This window comes from Eretmochelys imbricata, chromosome 7 (assembly GCF_965152235.1).
Source record: "Eretmochelys imbricata isolate rEreImb1 chromosome 7, rEreImb1.hap1, whole genome shotgun sequence".
In the NCBI taxonomy this organism is placed as follows: Eukaryota; Metazoa; Chordata; order Testudines; family Cheloniidae; genus Eretmochelys; species Eretmochelys imbricata.
This window is the reverse complement of record NC_135578.1, coordinates 65,293,871-65,312,197: the sequence shown is the minus strand read 5'-3', so window position 1 is coordinate 65,312,197 and position 18,327 is coordinate 65,293,871. Positions and strand designations below refer to the sequence as shown.

The 18,327-nt window shown below is 41.8% G+C and overlaps 1 protein-coding gene across 4 annotated transcripts in view; it reads left to right on the top strand.

Moving 5' to 3' along the window:
* DLG5 (discs large MAGUK scaffold protein 5) overlaps positions 1-18,327 on the top strand; it is a 188,163-nt gene that overhangs the window by 63,860 nt on the left and 105,976 nt on the right. For all 4 annotated transcript variants that reach the window (XR_013346573.1, XR_013346572.1, XM_077821061.1 and 1 more), the window contains exon 2: positions 13,282-13,350. Coding sequence is in view for 2 of the 4 variants with exons in the window: in XM_077821061.1 (XP_077677187.1) it covers positions 13,282-13,350 (69 nt within the window). In the remaining 2 variants the exon portion in view is untranslated. The remainder of the gene's footprint in view (positions 1-13,281; positions 13,351-18,327) is intronic.

Genomic DNA, 18,327 nt, shown 5'->3' with positions numbered 1-18,327 from the left:
GGCCTTGTGCAAGTTCCTTAACCCTTCTGTGTCCTAGGTTACATAGGAATTGCGATACTGAATCAGACCAGAAGTCACCAGTAGCAATCTCTACTAACTGTGTTTCTGAGGAAGGTGCAAGAAACCTTGGAGTTACGGAAATTCCTGACCCCAGGAAAAGTTTACTTTTTAACCTCCAATAATTAAAGAACGTTGTCAGCCCTAAAGCAGCTAGCCTGTATTTTTACAGTATTATAATGTAACTTGTAAAAGGGAAATCATGTTCTTAACAACCTCGCAGAAACACTGAGGGTTAAAGTCTATAAAGCACTTGAAAGGTAATTCTAGTCATTTGGTGCTTTATGAAGTAATTTAGTGTTCTATTTTGCATTAGAATTTTAGACTGTGGGGTAAAATATTAAGAATCTAAATTTAAAATCTAAAATTCTAAGAATCTAAAATCTAAAATTGTTTTACATACTAAAATTTTGGGTAAAAGTGTTTTTAAAAGTGTGGGGGGTAGGGGAGGAGGAAAGTTAGGTGCACTTGCATAATTAAACCTGATTTTTCTTTTCTTCATTGGCAAGTTCTAGCCTTTGTATTAGGAATCCCAGTCAGCCTTAAAGTGAAGTGATTGTGAAACACCTGAAATAAAGATGGCACAGACAGAAGCCAACTTCCTGTTGAACTAGTGCAGTACATTCAGAGCTTTGTGTAAGCATCACATGACTTACAAGAAGAACTTAGCACTTGAATGACTATGTATTTTACGGCTTCTGACAAACCTTACCACACAGGCTTCTAAGAAAAGAATAGCCTCAGAGATAAAGCATGGCAGATCCATGTGATTCTTCAGCTCCTTGGTCAGTTTTTCCTGTGATGTGAAAGGCAAAGGGAACATGGTAATCTGGGTCATTTCCAGTTTCAGTCAAACTTTTTAACTCCCTCACAGCAAGTGGGAGTCCTGCCAAAGTCAGTTTAGTTCTGTGCACTGAGATGTGGATAAACAAATGTTTGTCACACTGCCTTCTCATCCTGCCTATTGGGCCTCCGTCAGAAAGTGTTTGCTGACAAGAAGTTGAATTAGCTGGTGCCTGTGGGGAATTGGGCAGCAGACAAAGTGCAGGGAAAAGTGGAGTTTAATCATGGAAATTCGCAGTAGAAGGGTAGGAAGAGAGAGTTGCTTGATGTCACTGTAGTTCGGAGGTGTAGTGAAAGGAGTATATGAAAAGTAGCTGCTCATTTTGGGCTCAGTCCTGTAAAGTGTTAAGTTCTCTGGTTTCAGTTCAGTAAAGCAGTTAATCACATGTTCAACTTTAAACCTGAGACTACTTATGTGCTTAAAGTTAGGTGTGTGCCTAAGGATTGGAGGACTGGGCCCAGAGTGCTCAGTACCTTGCAGGATTGACCTCTTAGAATCTCTGAAGTTAAACTAGAGCTCTGAAGATGTTTGTGCGTATCTGGTTGTTCAAAATTCCTACATCTGAAGCAAACAGATTAATTCAAACAGAACCTCTTCTCATTAAAGGAGCATGCCACAGTAAATGTTCATTTCATCAAGCAAAGCTTACTAATTGAGAATGCTTGCCCTCTTAAGTTCTAAATAACTGTCAGATGCTACAGCAGATTTTAGGAAATTGGAGAGGGTGAGAGTTAATAGGTGGTTTGAATTTAATTTGGAGGTTCTGAATTGAATTACAGGTTTAAACCTATTATTTTAATTTGAGTTTTAATGTGCTTTTGTGAACGAATGTTTAAGACTAAAAAAGCATGTGGCAATAAATTCCTTCAACAGGAATGACATTAGCAGCATACGTAGAATTGACAGGGTTTGGGCAGTTTACTTAAGCTCTCTGTATCTTAAGTTACCAGTCTGTATAATGGAGATACCTACTTGTGAGCGTGGCCCAGTTCAATGTGACATTGGTATGTGTGTAAGAAGATGGTATTTTGAGTTGTAGTTATAACAGGTGGCCTGGTGTGTGTGGGGGGGGTGAGGGGGCTAGTAGCCCTGAAATCCTCCTTATTTCAAAATTGTGTAATATGGATAGACTTTTGGTCAACTGGCTACTTGGCAGCAAGTCAGCAGTCAGTTGCAGGGGTACCCTGGTTGGGCTCTGTGCTCTCACTTTCTTGCAGAAGGAGCTAATCATGTCTGTTTGGGCATAGCAAAATGTTGGTTTGTCTTTTTTTTTTTTTTTTTTTTTTAATTTTATTTTAATGTCTATTCCAAATGCAGCTGATGCCCAGTATTGTGTTGTGCTTGATGATTTGTGGTTAGAGAGACAGAAGAAGAGAAATGTTTTCATTTAATTACTGTGGGATCCATCTTTTAATCTCATCCCTGTCCTTCCCCCCACCCCCTTCAACTGCCTCCATTGATCTCCCATATGGAGTTTTGTGGCATCAGCTGCTTGTACTAAGTACTTGCATGCCAGAACTGCATTGCCTGGTGGCTAGGTCTGTGACTTGGCATTGTTAATGAGGAATTAGCAGCATTTGACAGTTGGCATTCTCTTTGGATGTTTCACTCTCCCCCGCCCCCCCCCCCCCATTATCTTTCCTAAACTGGGAGAATGAATCATACTAAACTCAAATGGAAATGAATGGCTCAATGTTGTAGGTCTATGGAGGGGAAGGAAGGAAATGGGAGTCCACTACCTCTCAGGTTTGCTCTCTGAGGATAATAAATCATGGTATAATCCTGTTCTGTGTTGGCTCAGAGTTCCGGGACTAAATCCAGAGCTGCATTTGAGGTACTTAAGTGGCTGCTTTATTGCCAGGCCAATAAATACAAGAGTTGTTCAAGGAAATCTGATGATCGGAGCAAGTTGTAAATGAACATTTTAAAATTCTTAATAAAATAGGAAGTGCAGTGAATGTTGGTACAGGCTGACATTGCAGGATTAGGACCTAAATCATGATATAGCAAATAAGAATTGCCCCATATATCATCGTGCTGTGCAACAGAGGAAAAAATGGCTGATGTTTTGTCTTCGTCTTTGTGTTTTTCTTTATACAGCTACGAAAACTACAAGTGAGAGATTTCAGAGTAGCAGCCATGTTAGTCTGTATCTGCAAAAAGAAAAGGGGTACTTGTGGCGCCTAAGAGACAAATAAATTTATTTGAACATAAGGTTTCATGAGCTACAGCTCACTTCATCGGATGCATGAGAGAGTGTGCATATAAAAGTCACTGTTCGTTTCGAACTGTGTCTGTAATGCACTGTGTGTTTATCAAAATCTGATTATTTCATATTGTAATCTTGAAATTTGTTGAAAGGGAAGGTTATTGTTCTGAGTCAGTGGCTTGAAATGAAGTGTAACAAAGTTTTGTACTAAGGGACTGTATCTTGGAATACAAGGAAACAAAATGACCTGTTGAAAGACAAGTAGCAGAGTGTGGAGTACAGTACTTCTTTATTATAGCATAAACTTCTTTAATCACCACTTTATTTCATTAATTTTTTTACATTATATACTTAACTCTTAACGCCACAGAGTTGCTTTGGGTAATAATCCACCTTTTTGCCATGTTGATGACTCCAGAAGTGCAAATGTCAATTAAAATTTTGTTTTGAAAAATTGAAGTGCCTGTTTCAATTTTGTCAGTATAATGCTTCCCACCTTTATTGAAAAAACAAAACAAATATCCGCATAGGAATCAGAACAGTATTTGCATCCACCTGATCTGTCTGTGTGAAAATGGAACTGCACGAGCCAACCTGTTGAAAAATATAGTGATCTTTTTAATTAAATGTTCCCTGTTCCCAGTTGGGTGACTTTTTTTGTGTTCCTCTAATTTAAGATTTTCTGTGAAATTTGATGAAGTGGCCATTTCCATTTTTTAAAATCTAAAAATTGTAATTTTGAAATTGCTATGGAAAATGAACCACTTTTGTCAAATACTTGACAAAACATCTATTAGAGGTAGTGATAAAATGCCAAAAAATTCAGCGTTTGTGTAGTTTTGCCTTTTGTTATATTTCCCACCCCTTTCCAGTACAACTCTATTCCCAGGCTAATTAAATAGGAACAGGTTAGAACAATAGTTTAAACGCTGGATCACTTTGACTAGTCTCAGGCAGTGGTAGCTGACAGGAGTGCAGTATTTCACATAAGACACTATTTTGCCAATATGTAAACACTGGTATAGGGGTAATTCCAACACCATGAAGCACTTATCAAACAAGCAATTATTGATACTGAATATTAAGATGACATAAGTTCCAGACAATGGCCTAATTTCCCCTCCAGTACATTAAAACAAAACCAAACCCATCAGGTACGCATGCTGCAGGTGAGCAGACACTAAGGCCATGTCTCCACTACAAAGTTAAGTTAACTTCATGTAAGTCAACGTTGAGCCTCCCATTTTAGCAAGTCGATCATGCGTGTCCACACTATGCTCCTTGTGTTGGCAGTCCTCACTAGCAGGGCTTGCATCGATGCACAGAGTACTGCACTGTGGGTAGTTATCCCACAGTGCACATAGCCGAGTAGAATTTTGGGTTGGGCTTGCAATGCCTTATGGGACCAAAATATTGGCATGGGTGGTTATGGGAACATGGAGTTAGCTTTCCATGATGCAATTACCTCCCTCCCTGAAATCAACAGCAAACAAGCCAAGCTTTTTTGTGTGCCTTTTTTTGTAAGCCTGGGTTACCTGCACGGATGTCATAGCACCATAAGAATGGACCCCGCTCAACTGTACACTGTCGTCTTGAGCATTACGAACACCTCGCCCCTTATCCTGCAGTATTTACACAGCCGATACAGGAGCCACCACATGGAACAATGTAATGCCATGCAAACAGCCCAGCTGGAAAACATATAGAGCGGAGCAGTTAGGAGTTGCTGATGACTGTCATGCATCACCTTGACACAGTTGAGCGTCGGTTCTGGGTCTGGGAACAAGCACTGATTGGTGGGACTGTATTCTTATGTAGCTATGGGATGACGAGCAGTGGATGCAGAACTTTCAAATGCATAGGGCCACTTCCCAGGAACTGTGTAAAGAGTTTTCCCTACCCTGAAGCGCAGCAACACTAAAATGAAAGCTGCTCTGACCAGTCTGCTGCCGGTCAGTGGGGCATCAGTTTGGAGTGGGTAAATCTACCATGGGATCTGTTTGTGATCCAAGTTTGCAGGGCCATTAACAGACTTCTGCTAAGAAGAGTAGTGACTCTGCACAATGTGCAGGACACAGTGGATGATTTTGCTACGATGGGGTTCCCTAACTGAGGTGGGGCAATAGATGGAACACATATCCCTACCTTGGCATCATACCAAAAGAGTACATAAACCAAAAGGGGTACTTCTCAATAATGTTGCAAGCGCTGGTGGATCACAGGGGCCGTTTCACCGACATCAACATGGGATTGTTGGGAAAAGTGCATGAAGCATGCATCCTTAGGAACGCAGGTCTGTTCAGAAAGCTGCAAGCAGGGACTTTCTTTCCAGATTGCAAAATAACCATTGGTGATGTTGAAATGCCAATCGTGATCCTGGGAGATCCAGCATATCCCTTGCTGCCATGGCTCATGAAGCCGTACACAGGCAGCCTGGACAGCAGTAAAGACCGGTTCAACCATAGGCTGAGCAAGTGCAGAATGGTGGTGGAACATGCCTTTGCATGTTTTAAAAGTCGCTGGTGGTGTTTGCTTTCTACGTTAGACCTCAGTGAAAGCAATAACCCCATTGTTGTTGCTGCCTGCTGTGTGCTCCATAATATGTGCGAAACAAAGGGAGAAAAATTTCCGGCAGGGATGAGGAGTTTAGGCAGATTGCCTGGCAGCCAATTTTGAGCAGCCAGACACCAGGGCAATAAGAGCACATCAAGGAGCTCTGTGTCTCCATGAGGCTTTGAAAACCAGTTTCAGCAATGAGCCAGAGTAATGTGACACTTATCTATGTTGTTCCTTACTAAACTGTCCCTCCTTTGCATTTTCTCCCATGTAAACTCCACCCTCATCAACCATTGTGTGGTGATGAATAAAGAGCCTTTTCTCCTCAATCCGTTAAGTTTTATTATGCACACAAATAGAGACGGCAAAGAAAAGTAAAATAACCTGGGGCAAAAGGGCTGATAACACTCTTGGGGGGCGGGGGGAGGAGAAACTAAGAAAGCTTGCTTACAGATGCACTGCAATAACAATCAAATAACAATGGGAATGGATGCCTTCTGGTCCTTGTACCCTCCCCTGGTGTTGAGTGCAAGGGATACTGAACTTTCCCGCCCCACCTTATAGGATGTTTTGGGGAGGCAGATGTAGAACTGGGCGGTGATGGCAGCAGGTTCACCATAGGCTGCGGAGGGACTCTGGCATCCAGCTTCCTTTCTTGAACCTGAACCAGAGGCCTCAACATATCTGGTTGCTCCTTCATAATCTGCAGCATCTCTTCCTGCATGGCATGTTCTTGTTCCTTGCATGCTCTCCTGTCCTCCCAGTCCAGGTTCTCAGACAGTGTAATACTCCATGCTGTGATCTCAGTCTTGTCACTCTCGGAGGCATGCATCAACTCACTGAACATGTGCTCTCGAGTCTTCTTTTTCCACCTTCTACTCTGTGAAAGTCTCTGTCCCGGTGTAGAGAATGTGCTGATGGACAAGGTCTCAGCTGCAAGGAATGCAAAGCACAAGGGTAGCATTGACAGTGCATACGTTGTTTCTGGTGCGAGGTTAATTTTTTTATAACCCTCCCTCTCCCCACCCCTCAATACACTTCACTGCAAGCCACAACATAATCACAACCATTGGCTATTGCAAGAGTCAGTTTGCTGCTCCAGCCATGGTAAGGCCACAAGGCATGGACGAGAGGTCTTGGGCTGTTGCTGCTTTTGTGAAAGACATACATGGGATTGCAGGTTGGAACTTGAGAAAAGCCTTCTTTTCCCCCAGCAACCTGGGTGGTGCTTGAGGACAGGCACCAGTGTTCAAAGCCCCGCGGCACCAAGGTGTGTGTGTGTGTGTGTGTGTGTGTGGAGACCAACAGGAAGCCGCCACCCCCCCCTTTTTTCAATGCTGCTTGTAATACACTGTGATCTCTTCCAACCATGGCACTTTTGGGAAAGCATGGTTGTGTGACCCAGAAATTCCCAAATGGGGGGCGGATTACTTGTTGAATTGTTTGCAGTTTAAGGGCTAGCATTCAAAACTTCCCCCCATTTCCCCTAGGTGACCCTATGCTATATCACTTTCCTGAGGGTAACAGAGGCAGCAAGGTAGCAGATGCTGCAAGCATCTGGGTACAGACCTGGTCCTTATGCTGCTATGCAGAGTTAATACTGGAGGGGCGCGGGAAAGTGTCCTACTGTGGTGGATGAAATAAGGCAGCCCTCCCCAGAAATCTTTTGCAAAGGATTGCAGAGTATTTTCATGAAAGCTTCTTACAGATCTCCATGGAGGATTCCAGGGCCATCCCCATGCACATAAACAGTCTTTCTTTCTTGGTGAGCACTCTCTGTGTAGCTGGAGTGGCCACCGATACCCACTACCCCTACTTTTTTGTTCAGATTAAACATAAGAAAATAACAGCATGTAACCCCTACAGTTTGATTGCAAATGTGTACTCACCAGAGGTGCTTTCCCTGGCATCATGCTTCGCTGCCTTTGAAGGGATGGGCTCCAGGGTTAAAAATAGTTCTTGGCTGTCAGGGATAATGGATCCTCTGCTTGCCTGCCTCATATTCTTTTCCTCTTCCTCATCAACAATGTCCTCCTGGTTGTTGCTTGAGGTCGCCGGGGGCTTCTGGCAGGTACCCACAGAGCATTTAGGGATAATGGTGAGGTCATCACTGAGAATTGCATGCTTCTCCTCATAAAAGCGGCATGTCTGTGGGACAGAACCAGAATGACTGTTCGCCCCCCTTGTCTTCTGGTATGCTTGCCGAAGCTCCTTTATTTTCACGTGGCGCTGCTGGGTGTCCCTGGAGTAGCCCTTCTCCCCCATGCCCTGCACGATCTTGGGATAGATGCCAGCATTTCTTCTGCTGGATCGGAGCTCTGCCTGGTTAGACTTTTCTCCCCACACAGCAATCCAGTCCACCACGTCCTGTGTACTCCGTGCTGGAGCATGTTTGCGGCTTTGAGTCTCCATGATCAGCTGTGCTGGTGAGCTCTCTGTGCTGATCAAACAGCAAATAAAAATTCAAAAGTTCTCAGGGGCTTTAACAGAGGAGTGGCTATTTCCTGTGTACTTGGCTGATGTGCAGTGGAGTTGAAAGTGTTCTCTAGAGTGGTCACAGCAGAGCACTGTGGGACACCTCCTGGAGGCCAATTCATTCGAATTACACAACACAGTGTCTACATTATCCCCATGTCAACCCGTGGATGTGAAATCAAGCAGTACGCCGCTTGCGGAGGTGGAGTATAGAAGTCCACTTCACAGGCCACTTAGGTCGGCTGAAGGGACTCGGTTGTGCACAAACATTATTAGATAGACTTAATGTGACTTATGTCAACCTAAGTTTGTAGTGTAGACTAGGCCTAACTTTTCCGTAGGTATTGTTATGAAGAACCGGAAAAGCAAGGGTGTGTGTGTGATGACAGCTATGAATGGATAGATACTTATCCCTTCCTCTTGGATGTAGGTGTTCAGGTGGCAGTATGCCGTCTGTCAGATTTTTGCCCCTATAATTTTCACTAGCAGCTATACTGCACCTTCCCCCTGTTTCTAGGAAGAAGTTATGCTTTTCTTATCTAGACCATCTTGGTGTATTTCACAAAATGAAATTCTAATTCTATTACAGAGAGTTTGCCTCCTTTTTAAATACTGGGCTTGCTTGTTTTGAGCAAATTCAACCCTTTTGAAGTTGAATAAAAACAGTGATCTAACAAAATGAGATTTTATCCATTCTTGAAGAATCTACTGTGGATTTTGAGAGACAACCTGTACTGTGTTATTGAAAATGTTTAAAATCAGGTCAACAAGAGCAGACCAAATTTTTCACTCTTTTTGGTCACATTCTTCTTACAACATCAAAAGTAAGAGCTTTACTTCTGTGTTAGTTGTACATTCCTATAAAACCGACTGTGACGGGTTGGATCCCAGAAACCCCCTGGGGAGCTGCCACCTGATGTGCCAAGACTACTTCTGCTCCTGCTTTCCTGCCCTGCCATCTTAGGACTCCAGCACCCTGCTTGGTTTGAGCCAGACCCGCTAGCCTGCTGTAAACTCAGACCCAGGTCTGAACCACGTCCCCTAACAGCTGTAGGCTCAATTAAAAGTAGCTTACAGAAGTGTTCCTATCCTTGACACTCAGATGCCCAACTCCCAATGGGGTCCAAACCCTGAATAAATCCGTTTTACCCTGTATAAAGCTTATACAGGGTAAACTCATAAATTGTTTGCCCTCTATAACACTGATAGAGAAATATGCACAGCTGTTTGCCGCCTCCCCCCCTCCCCCCAAAATGTTCATACATACTCTGGGTTAATAAGTAAAAAGTGATTTTATTAAATACAGAAAGTAGGATTTAAGTAGTTCCAAGTAGTAACAGACAGAACAAAATGAATTACCAAGCAAAATAAAATAAAACCTGCAAGCCTATGTCTAATAAAACTGAATACAGACAAAACCTCACCAGTTCCAGTAATTTTCCTTTAGACTAATCTCGTTCTAGTCTGGGTCCAGCAATCACTCTCGCCCCCTGTAGTTACTGCCTTTTGTTCCAGTTTCTTACTGGTATCCCTGGGGGTGGAGAGGCCATCTCCTTAGCCAGCTGAAGACAAAATGGAGGGGGTCTCCATAGACTTGCTCTTGTGGGTGGAGACCCGTCCTCTCTCCTATGCAAAGTCCAGCTCCAAGATGGAGTTGTGGAATCACCTGGGCAAGTCACATGTCCATACACGACTCTCAGTTTCTTACCAGGTAGCAGCCATGGGTCACAATGCTACCTTGAATGTCCTCAAGTCGACTTCTTATGTGGATTGGAGCATTCCAAGATCCGTTGTACTTTAAGTGCTTCTTGATTTGCACATTCCTTTCTCAAGAAGCTGACCAAATGCTTTACAAAGGTTACTTGAAAATCAAGCCAGTACACAGCCAATATTCAGAACATCGAATACAAAAATGACACATGCATACAAATAGGATTAATAGATTTGGTAGATCATAACCTCTACAGAGATATGTCACATGGCATATGTAGCATAATTATGTCATATATACGTTCATAAGCATATCTCCATAAAGCCTTATGGGGGGCACCGTCACAGCTACCAAGGGGGACCTCTTGAAAAATGCCCATCTTTTAAAGATTGCACTTTGAGAGAGAGAGAGCGAGAGAGAGAGATTGCAGCAGATGGATGGGATGCAGAACAAAATTTCTATTGCTGAAAAGATATTGGTTGGGCCAATTGGGCATGTGGGGATGGGGAGATTGATGATGATCTTGGACCCGCAAGATATGTACCAAACATCACCTTGATAGGATACCAGGGTACAAACATTTTTCCCATGTATGGTTTCTTTTCTTTACTTAAGCCCTGATACTACATGTGCATAAGCAGAATCTCATGCTCGTGCAGTACCATGGTGCATTTGCAGGCTTGGGGCCTTACATTATCAGCTGGTTAAGGAAGGAGCCTGTCTCATCACGTGTCATAAATTCCCTAACATGCTTTTAGCACTATCTAAGTGGTGATAAATGCTATACCTATAATCCATTTTTTGACTGCTGCTTGAAGGTATGTTCCCACAGCATATCCATTGTATGCGAATCTGTCAGCCATCCTTAGCTAGGAAAGATGGAGTGTTTGAATCTCAGCCAAAACCTAAAGGGGTCAGCTTTTTTTTTTTTTTTTAAGCTCAAGACAAGTGACGTTCTGGACAATCATGGTGTCTTCGGTGTCTATTACAAATTTCAGGCTGAGTATTAAGTGTGAGTGTTGATAGGATGTCCTGCTGGGGTGACAAGGAGAAAAGTCTGTGCTAATTTTTATTCTATCTTTCAACTTCTCTACAGTGCTCATGATTATAATATCTGAGTGCCTCATGATCATCTATTAACTTATCCTATTAACTTTCCTGGGGAAATATATTTATAGATTGGGAAATTGAGCTACAGAAAATAAAAGATTGCCATTGTTAGAGGTGGGAACAGAACCCTGATCTTGTGAGTCCAAGTCAGCAGCCTTAATCACAAGAACATCTTTTCTCTCCACTTATCAGTCAGTCCCTTGTGTCACTGTGACACCTTGCAGAGTAGTAAATTTAGCTATCTACAAATCCACAATGAAATGGTTTCTAGAGAAAAATCTGAATTTTAGGAGTTGGAGCACTCCTGGATTATAATTTATCAGGAGCTCTTGGAAAGGGCCAGAAGCCATTTTCAATGCCTGTGACAAAAAGTTTTTTTCTTGTACTCCTAAAAGGAAACAGGTGATGAGGGTAGGTGATTTTGTAAGGTGATTGATTAGCTTTCACTTTTAAAGACATGCATTCAGATTCTGCTCAAGTACTATGTTAGTTTGATCTCACCCTAGTATACATTGTCGGTTGTAAAAGGTCCCACTTAATTTAATAAGGCGTTGGCCAATTTTTGTTCAAACCCCCCAGGTCTTAGCTACAAGACATGCTAAGGGTCATTATGGAGGTGTGGAAGAAGTTTATGCCGAGAGACGCTGATTGATTGATTCTAGTGGGTGTTCAGAGTATCTTACTTTTAATGAGCAGTAACAAAGAAAACTCGTTTTACCAAATCAAAAACTTTGGAAGTGTGTGTGTGTGGGGGGGAAAGGTAACTAATGTAGTGTCCTCTGAAACCGTTGTATCAAAGTGACATACTTGTCATGTGTTTTATAATATACAACTTATATAATCAATTAGAATTATTCAATAACCAGTGCATTTTGAAACTTTCTTTGCTAAAAGTTGTCAGGTAAAATAACCGAATTCCTTTTGTGTGTATTTTTTTTGTTAGTGAAGCTAGAGAGCCTGCTTCAAAGGATTGATTGTGGCAACACCATACTTTTCTGACATTGCTCTCATCTTTGTAGCATTCGCTCCTGTTTTATCAAATTCAGGGCCAGATCCTCAGCTAGTGTAAATTGGAACAGCTCCATTGAAATCCATGAAGCTACACCAATTTATTCCAGCTGAAGATCTGGGCCTCCGTTTTTGATACTAATTTTATTTTGTACTGTGAGGTGGGGGTGGGGGCGCAGAGACGTGACAGAGGAAGCTTCTGTTATTTGTCATATGTCTTCTCTTTCCTCCTTCAAATAACCAATTGGTCTTTTTTGGGGAGTGGGGAGTAGGATGAGACATATCTGAAAGGATGGAAAGCAAGAGAGACTTCCATCTTTCTCTTATTTCCTAGTCCTTTTTTTGCTTCCTGTACTGGAAACATAGACTCCAGTGTTTCAGCTGTTAATCCCAAGGAACCTGGAAGAAACAAACCTTAAAGCATGAGAGGAAAGAATTAGGAGAATAAAAGAGGAGAAGAGGCTTTCACAGCCACGTTCAGCCTAAGGGCAGGTTCCTGGAGGATGGACTTCATATCCCAGTGGAAATTCCCTTGTTGTGCCACTTATCTTATAGTTGATAACCCCCTTCCCTCACTCTTTTTTCTGTGGTGGATTTTTTTGGGGGGGTGAGTGGGGAGGAGATGGACTTCTGTTTGATAGCCAGCTCTTCAATTAAGACCTGTCTTTCTGTTCTTGTAAATAAATTTTAGCTTACTTTCTTCTTCATAATAATAAAAGATCCCAGCCTTCAGTATCTTCCAATATTAGCAAAATAGTGTGAGGCTCTCCTCTTGTAAGAGTGGCTACTTGAAAGAAGCAAATAGAAGCAGCCTGGATTTATTGAAGCCCAGGCAGTGAAATTAGTCCTTTAAGCTTGGGAATGGCTTCTTGAGGGTCAGCATATCCTAATTAGGTGCCATGACCAGATAGAAGATCTGGTGTGTCTCAAAAACAGGAAAGCGCCTGTAGCGTAGGCCTCCTTCTGGAAGTCTTGAGCTATGCTGGACATTACTGTCTCTTAAGTTCTGGGAGAAGTAATTGTTTGATTAGCGGTAATGCAGCTGAATAAGAATGATTAATGAAAAAGGAAGCCAGTGACCACAGGTATTCCGATTACTGTGATACCATTCTAGTGATGTGCTGTAGAAGTGCCTCGGTAAATAACAAACTGTCTCCCAGATCTCAGCAGAGATGCCTCTGTTCTGTACCTCTTTGACCTGTTTTGACCTGTTAAGAGACTGGAACAGATGCTTTCTTGAGAGATTGAAGGGAAGCTGTGGGGTGGGGAGCGAAGCAAGAAAACTAACTTTTTGGGTTTTTTTTATTCCAGGGTCCACTTACAGTGTGCTGTCCATAATGCCATCTGATTCCGAAAGTAGCAGTTCTCTCAGTAGCATTGGTGAGTAAAGTATTATATTGAAGAGTTTAATGTGTACACTTTTCAGTGGGGTATACATTTTAAATAGTCACTGTTGGAAGGATGAATGGATCCGTCTGGGTTTTGCATAGTAACAAATGTAAATGTAGGTTGAACTATGAGAGTGAACTGCATATGTCTGCACAGTGATAAAGTATATGCTTCGTTTGTATTGCAGGGCTAAACGTTTTTATAGCTAAATGTAATTGCTTAGCAATGAGCAGCCAATAAAATCTGTGCTTAAAGTGAGCTGAGTTACATGACATAACTAAGTTTATATATATTAAATGACCATAATAACAGCAATATTGTTACAATGATACCTGTATATTTTAACTTGTAGGTCATAATCAGATACAAAAACCCAGGAGTGACTTGTAATATTCCTTTTGTTCTTAATAAGATTGGTTACTTTACTTTCTCGTATGTTTTTAAGAGAATGGGGGTGAAAATGATATTTAGGAAGTTGGAGGGAGTGAGGTGTGGTTAAAAATGAGCTGAAATAGCAAGCTTGGCTACCAGTTTATTCAACTTTCCACGTATACAAATAACATTTTTGTGAAATCTGCATAAAAGTGATTAATCTTAAATAGAGGTCATGGACTCCTGCGTTTTAAAGTTCCAGTGTTGCATCAGACATCTGTAGATTTCTCTGACAGCACAAGACAAGTCAGTTGCCTGTTAAAGGATGTCTTTAGACATCGGGTTGAACTTTAACTCCAACACGCAAGAACAAGATCTCAGTCTTGACTAAAACTATTTGCTGAAATAATGGAAAGATGTGACACTGCAGATTTTTTTCAAGACTAAACTTGTATGGTGGCTGCCAGCATATGGAGGATGCATACATGTTTATATTTAAAAAGAAAAACATATATTCAACCTGTTTCTTGGCAAAAAAAAGACTTTTTAGTACTGTAGATGAACATACTAAATGGTTGGAATAGAGTTATTTAAATTTTGCAATTTTGATCATTGATAGAGAAGAGATAAGTGGATTAAATGTCTTTTCATAAAAAACATTTTACATTACTCCTTCTCCAGTAGTACACCCCTGCAAGCTATAGATAATGTGCGTTCCATTTTCCTACAACCTGTCTGTCAGGTGCATATTTTCTGAAAATGCAGTGGGGAGACTTGTGTGACTGGCCTTTTTTTTTTCTTTTTTCTTTTCCTTTTTTCATTTCTGTTTTAAATAATTTTGTCATCTTGTGATTTATACTGTCATCCAAACCAGGCTGTCATATGAAAGTGTTTTGTGAAATACAGCTGTTTTCCTTTGGAATTACTGTTGTTCCAGCCCACTAGCTCAGGGCCTACAATAAGAATAACAGTAAAGAGATCTCTGTGATCTTGTTGTAACTCAACACGAATTTTATTTGGATTTGACTAATGTCACTTTTAAAATGCATTGCAGAAATTCCAGGCTTTAGTGCAGATTTAGGGAATGTCTGTAGACTTCAGGTCTTTCCAATATTTTTTGCAGAACTCAGGCTTATGTTCACAAATATTTTGTTTTGTAGCTCTTCTGGATAGAAAGATATGGACCAATGTAGTCCTGTCATCTAGAGTCTGTAATTAACCACAAACAATAGTCCTGAGTCATGAACTGCCACATTTCAATTGTTGTTAACACTGAAACTTAATAGTGGCATCTCATATGCCAACATATTAATTATTTCACTGTTGCTTGCTTGCTTTTAACAGAAATAAGCAGCTGTTTTGTTTTACCCAATGTGGTTGGATTCATTTGCAAGACATTTCACAGGAAGTTTCACAAGAATGAGGCTGCAAATGTTAGATACAAATACTCATATTGTCTGTTAAATGTTTTGTGTGTTGTGGGGCGAGTAGAACTGTAATGAATTAGGTAGGAACTGGTAAATCTTGGGGGGAAAGGGGAGTGAAAGAGGTCATTAGGTGGAAGAATTTAAAAAAAGGATAGGTAAATAAAGCTAATATGTAAAACAGCTCAGCAGCATAAATAATTAAGGACTCAATCCAAAGTCTGTCGAACTCAATGGGAGTTTTTCTTTTGAAGTCAATGTACTTTGGAACGGAGCCTTACTTTTAAAAATACAGTGGATTGTTCCTAAATTCTGCAAAATCCAGAGGAAAATTCTTCAGAATGTGACAAGATCTTCCTTACCTATCCAGTGGTCCAAGATATGATCCAGGGTCTTGATGCAGAGTTCTTGCAAACTACTTTCATTATGACACTAAAGTCCATTTTGTTCTGTGACAATTTTACTTGTGTATTTAGTTAAAGGATACAAACCTCTTCAGGGGATGCCTCGATCCTGTTAAGAATTGGCAATGATGGAACATCTCTTAACATGGACTGAAGGCGGTCTATTAAGGATGTTGAATGATCAATATTTGTAGTTTTAGGATTGTTCAGAGTTCAGCTCCCTTGAAATAATTTAGTAATAGTGTATATAGCGCCTGCACAGGTAAATGAACTCACTTTTTTGTTTGAAGCTCACATTTGTTAATTCTACAGCCAGACTGTAGGGCACAACATTCTGTTCATTTATGTAACTGTAATTTGTATCCAGTCACTTTCCCCACTCTAAGCAGGAAAAAATATTTCTAATATTTTCATTGTATTTTTATGGAACCCAGTAACTGGATATTTTTGCCTCTTATTAACCAGCATATAGGGGGAAAAAAGCACTGTTTGATTTGTTGAGTGTCAAGCCATCACATCTGAAACTGTTTGCATGCCAGCACCCTGAATGCTTCATATGGCTTCCTTGAATGGAATCATAGAATCATAGAATATCAGGGTTGGAAGGGACCCCAGAAGGTCATCTAGTCCAACCCCCTGCTCGAAGCAGGACCAATTCCCAGTTAAATCATCCCAGCCAGGGCTTTGTCAAGCCTGACCTTAAAAACCTCTAAGGAAGGAGATTCTACCACCTCCCTAGGTAACACATTCCAGTGTTTCACCACCCTTATAGTGAACAAGTTTTTCCTAATATCCAATCTGAACCTCTCCCACTGCAACTTGAGACCATTACTCCTCGTTCTGTCATCTGCTACCATTGAGAACAGTCTAGAGCCATCCTCTTTGGAACCCCCTTTCAGGTAGTTGAAAGCAGCTATCAAATCCCCCCTCATTCTTCTCTTCTGCAGACTAAACAATCCCAGCTCCCTCAGCCTCTCCTCATAAGTCATGTGTTCTAGACCCCTAATCATTTTTGTTGCCCTTTGCTGGACTCTCTCCAATTTATCCACATCCTTCTTGTAGTGTGGGGCCCAAAACTGGACACAGTACTCCAGATGAGGCCTCACCAATGTCGAATAGAGGGGGACGATCACGTCCCTCGATCTGCTCGCTATGCCCCTACTTATACATCCCAAAATGCCATTGGTCTTCTTGGCAACAAGGGCACACTGCTGACTCATATCCAGCTTCTCCACTGTCACGCCTAGGTCCTTTTCCGCAGAACTGCTGCCTAGCCATTCGGCCCCTAGTCTGTAGCGGTGCATTGGATTCTTCCGTCCTAAGTGCAGGACCCTACATTTATCCTTATTGAACCTCATCAGATTTCTTTTGGCCCAATCCTCCAATTTGTCTAGGTCCTTCTGTATCCTATCCCTGCCCTCCAGCGTATCTACCACTCCTCCCAGTTTAGTATCATCCGCAAATTTGCTGAGAGTGCAATCCACACCATCCTCCAGATCATTTATGAAGATATTGAACAAAACCAGCCCCAGGACCGACCCTTGGGGCACTCCACTTGATACCGGCTGCCAACTAGACATGGAGCCATTGATCACTACCTGTTGAGCCCGACAATCTAGCCAGCTTTCTACCCACCTTATAGTGCATTCATCCAGCCCATACTTCCTTAACTTGCTGACAAGAATACTATGGGATACTGTGTCAAAAGCTTTGCTAAAGTCAAGAAACAATACATCCACTGCTTTCCCTTCATCCACAGAACCACTAATCTCATCATAAAAGGCGATTAGATTAGTCAGGCATGACCTTCCCTTGAATCCATGCTGACTGTTCCTGATCACTTTCCTCTCATGCAAGTGCTTCAGGATTGATTCTTTGAGGACCTGCTCCATGATTTTTCCAGGGACTGAGGTGAGGCTGACTGGCCTGTAGTTCCCAGGATCCTTCTCCTTCCCTTTTTTAAAGATTGGCACTACATTAGCCTTTTTCCAGTCATCCGGGACTTCCCCCGTTCGCCACGAGTTTTCAAAGATAATGGCCCAATGGCTCTGCAATCACAGCCGCCAATTCCTTCAGCACTCTCGGATGCAACTCGTCCGGCCCCATGGACTTGTGCACGTCCAGCTTTTCTAAATAGTCCCTAACCACCTCTATCTCCACAGAGGGCTGGCCATCTCTTCCCCATTTTGTGATGCCCAGCGCAGCAGTCTGGGAGCTGACCTTGTTAGTGAAGACAAGAGGCAAAAAAAAAGCATTGAGTACATTAGCTTTTTCCACATCCTCTGTCACTAGGTTGCCTCCCTCATTCATTAGGGGGCCCACACTTTCCTTGGCTTTCTTCTTGTTGCCAACATACCTGAAGAAACCCTTCTTGTTACTCTTGACATCTCTTGCTAGCTGCAGCTCCAGGTGCGATTTGGCCCTCCTGATATCATTCCTACATGCCCGAATCTTAGCGGTTACTAAGTTGCCACAATGTTTCAGAAATTACATGTAAAAATGTATACTGAAATAGATTTTCTGTAATAGAACATTCTGTGCAATGAAACTGACAATTTTTGCATGTGAAATGCACACACTATGGAAGAAAGGGAAAAGTAATCTGTTAGAAAGGTCCTCTGGATGAAATGTAAATATTCAAACAGATCCACTTTGGCATCCATTTGGGGGTGTGTCTCTCTCTCTCTCTCTCTCTCTCTTTCTCTGTGTGTATGTTTCTTCAATCCACCTGTTTCTGTTTCATGGTGGGAAAGAGAGGTTCACCTAGG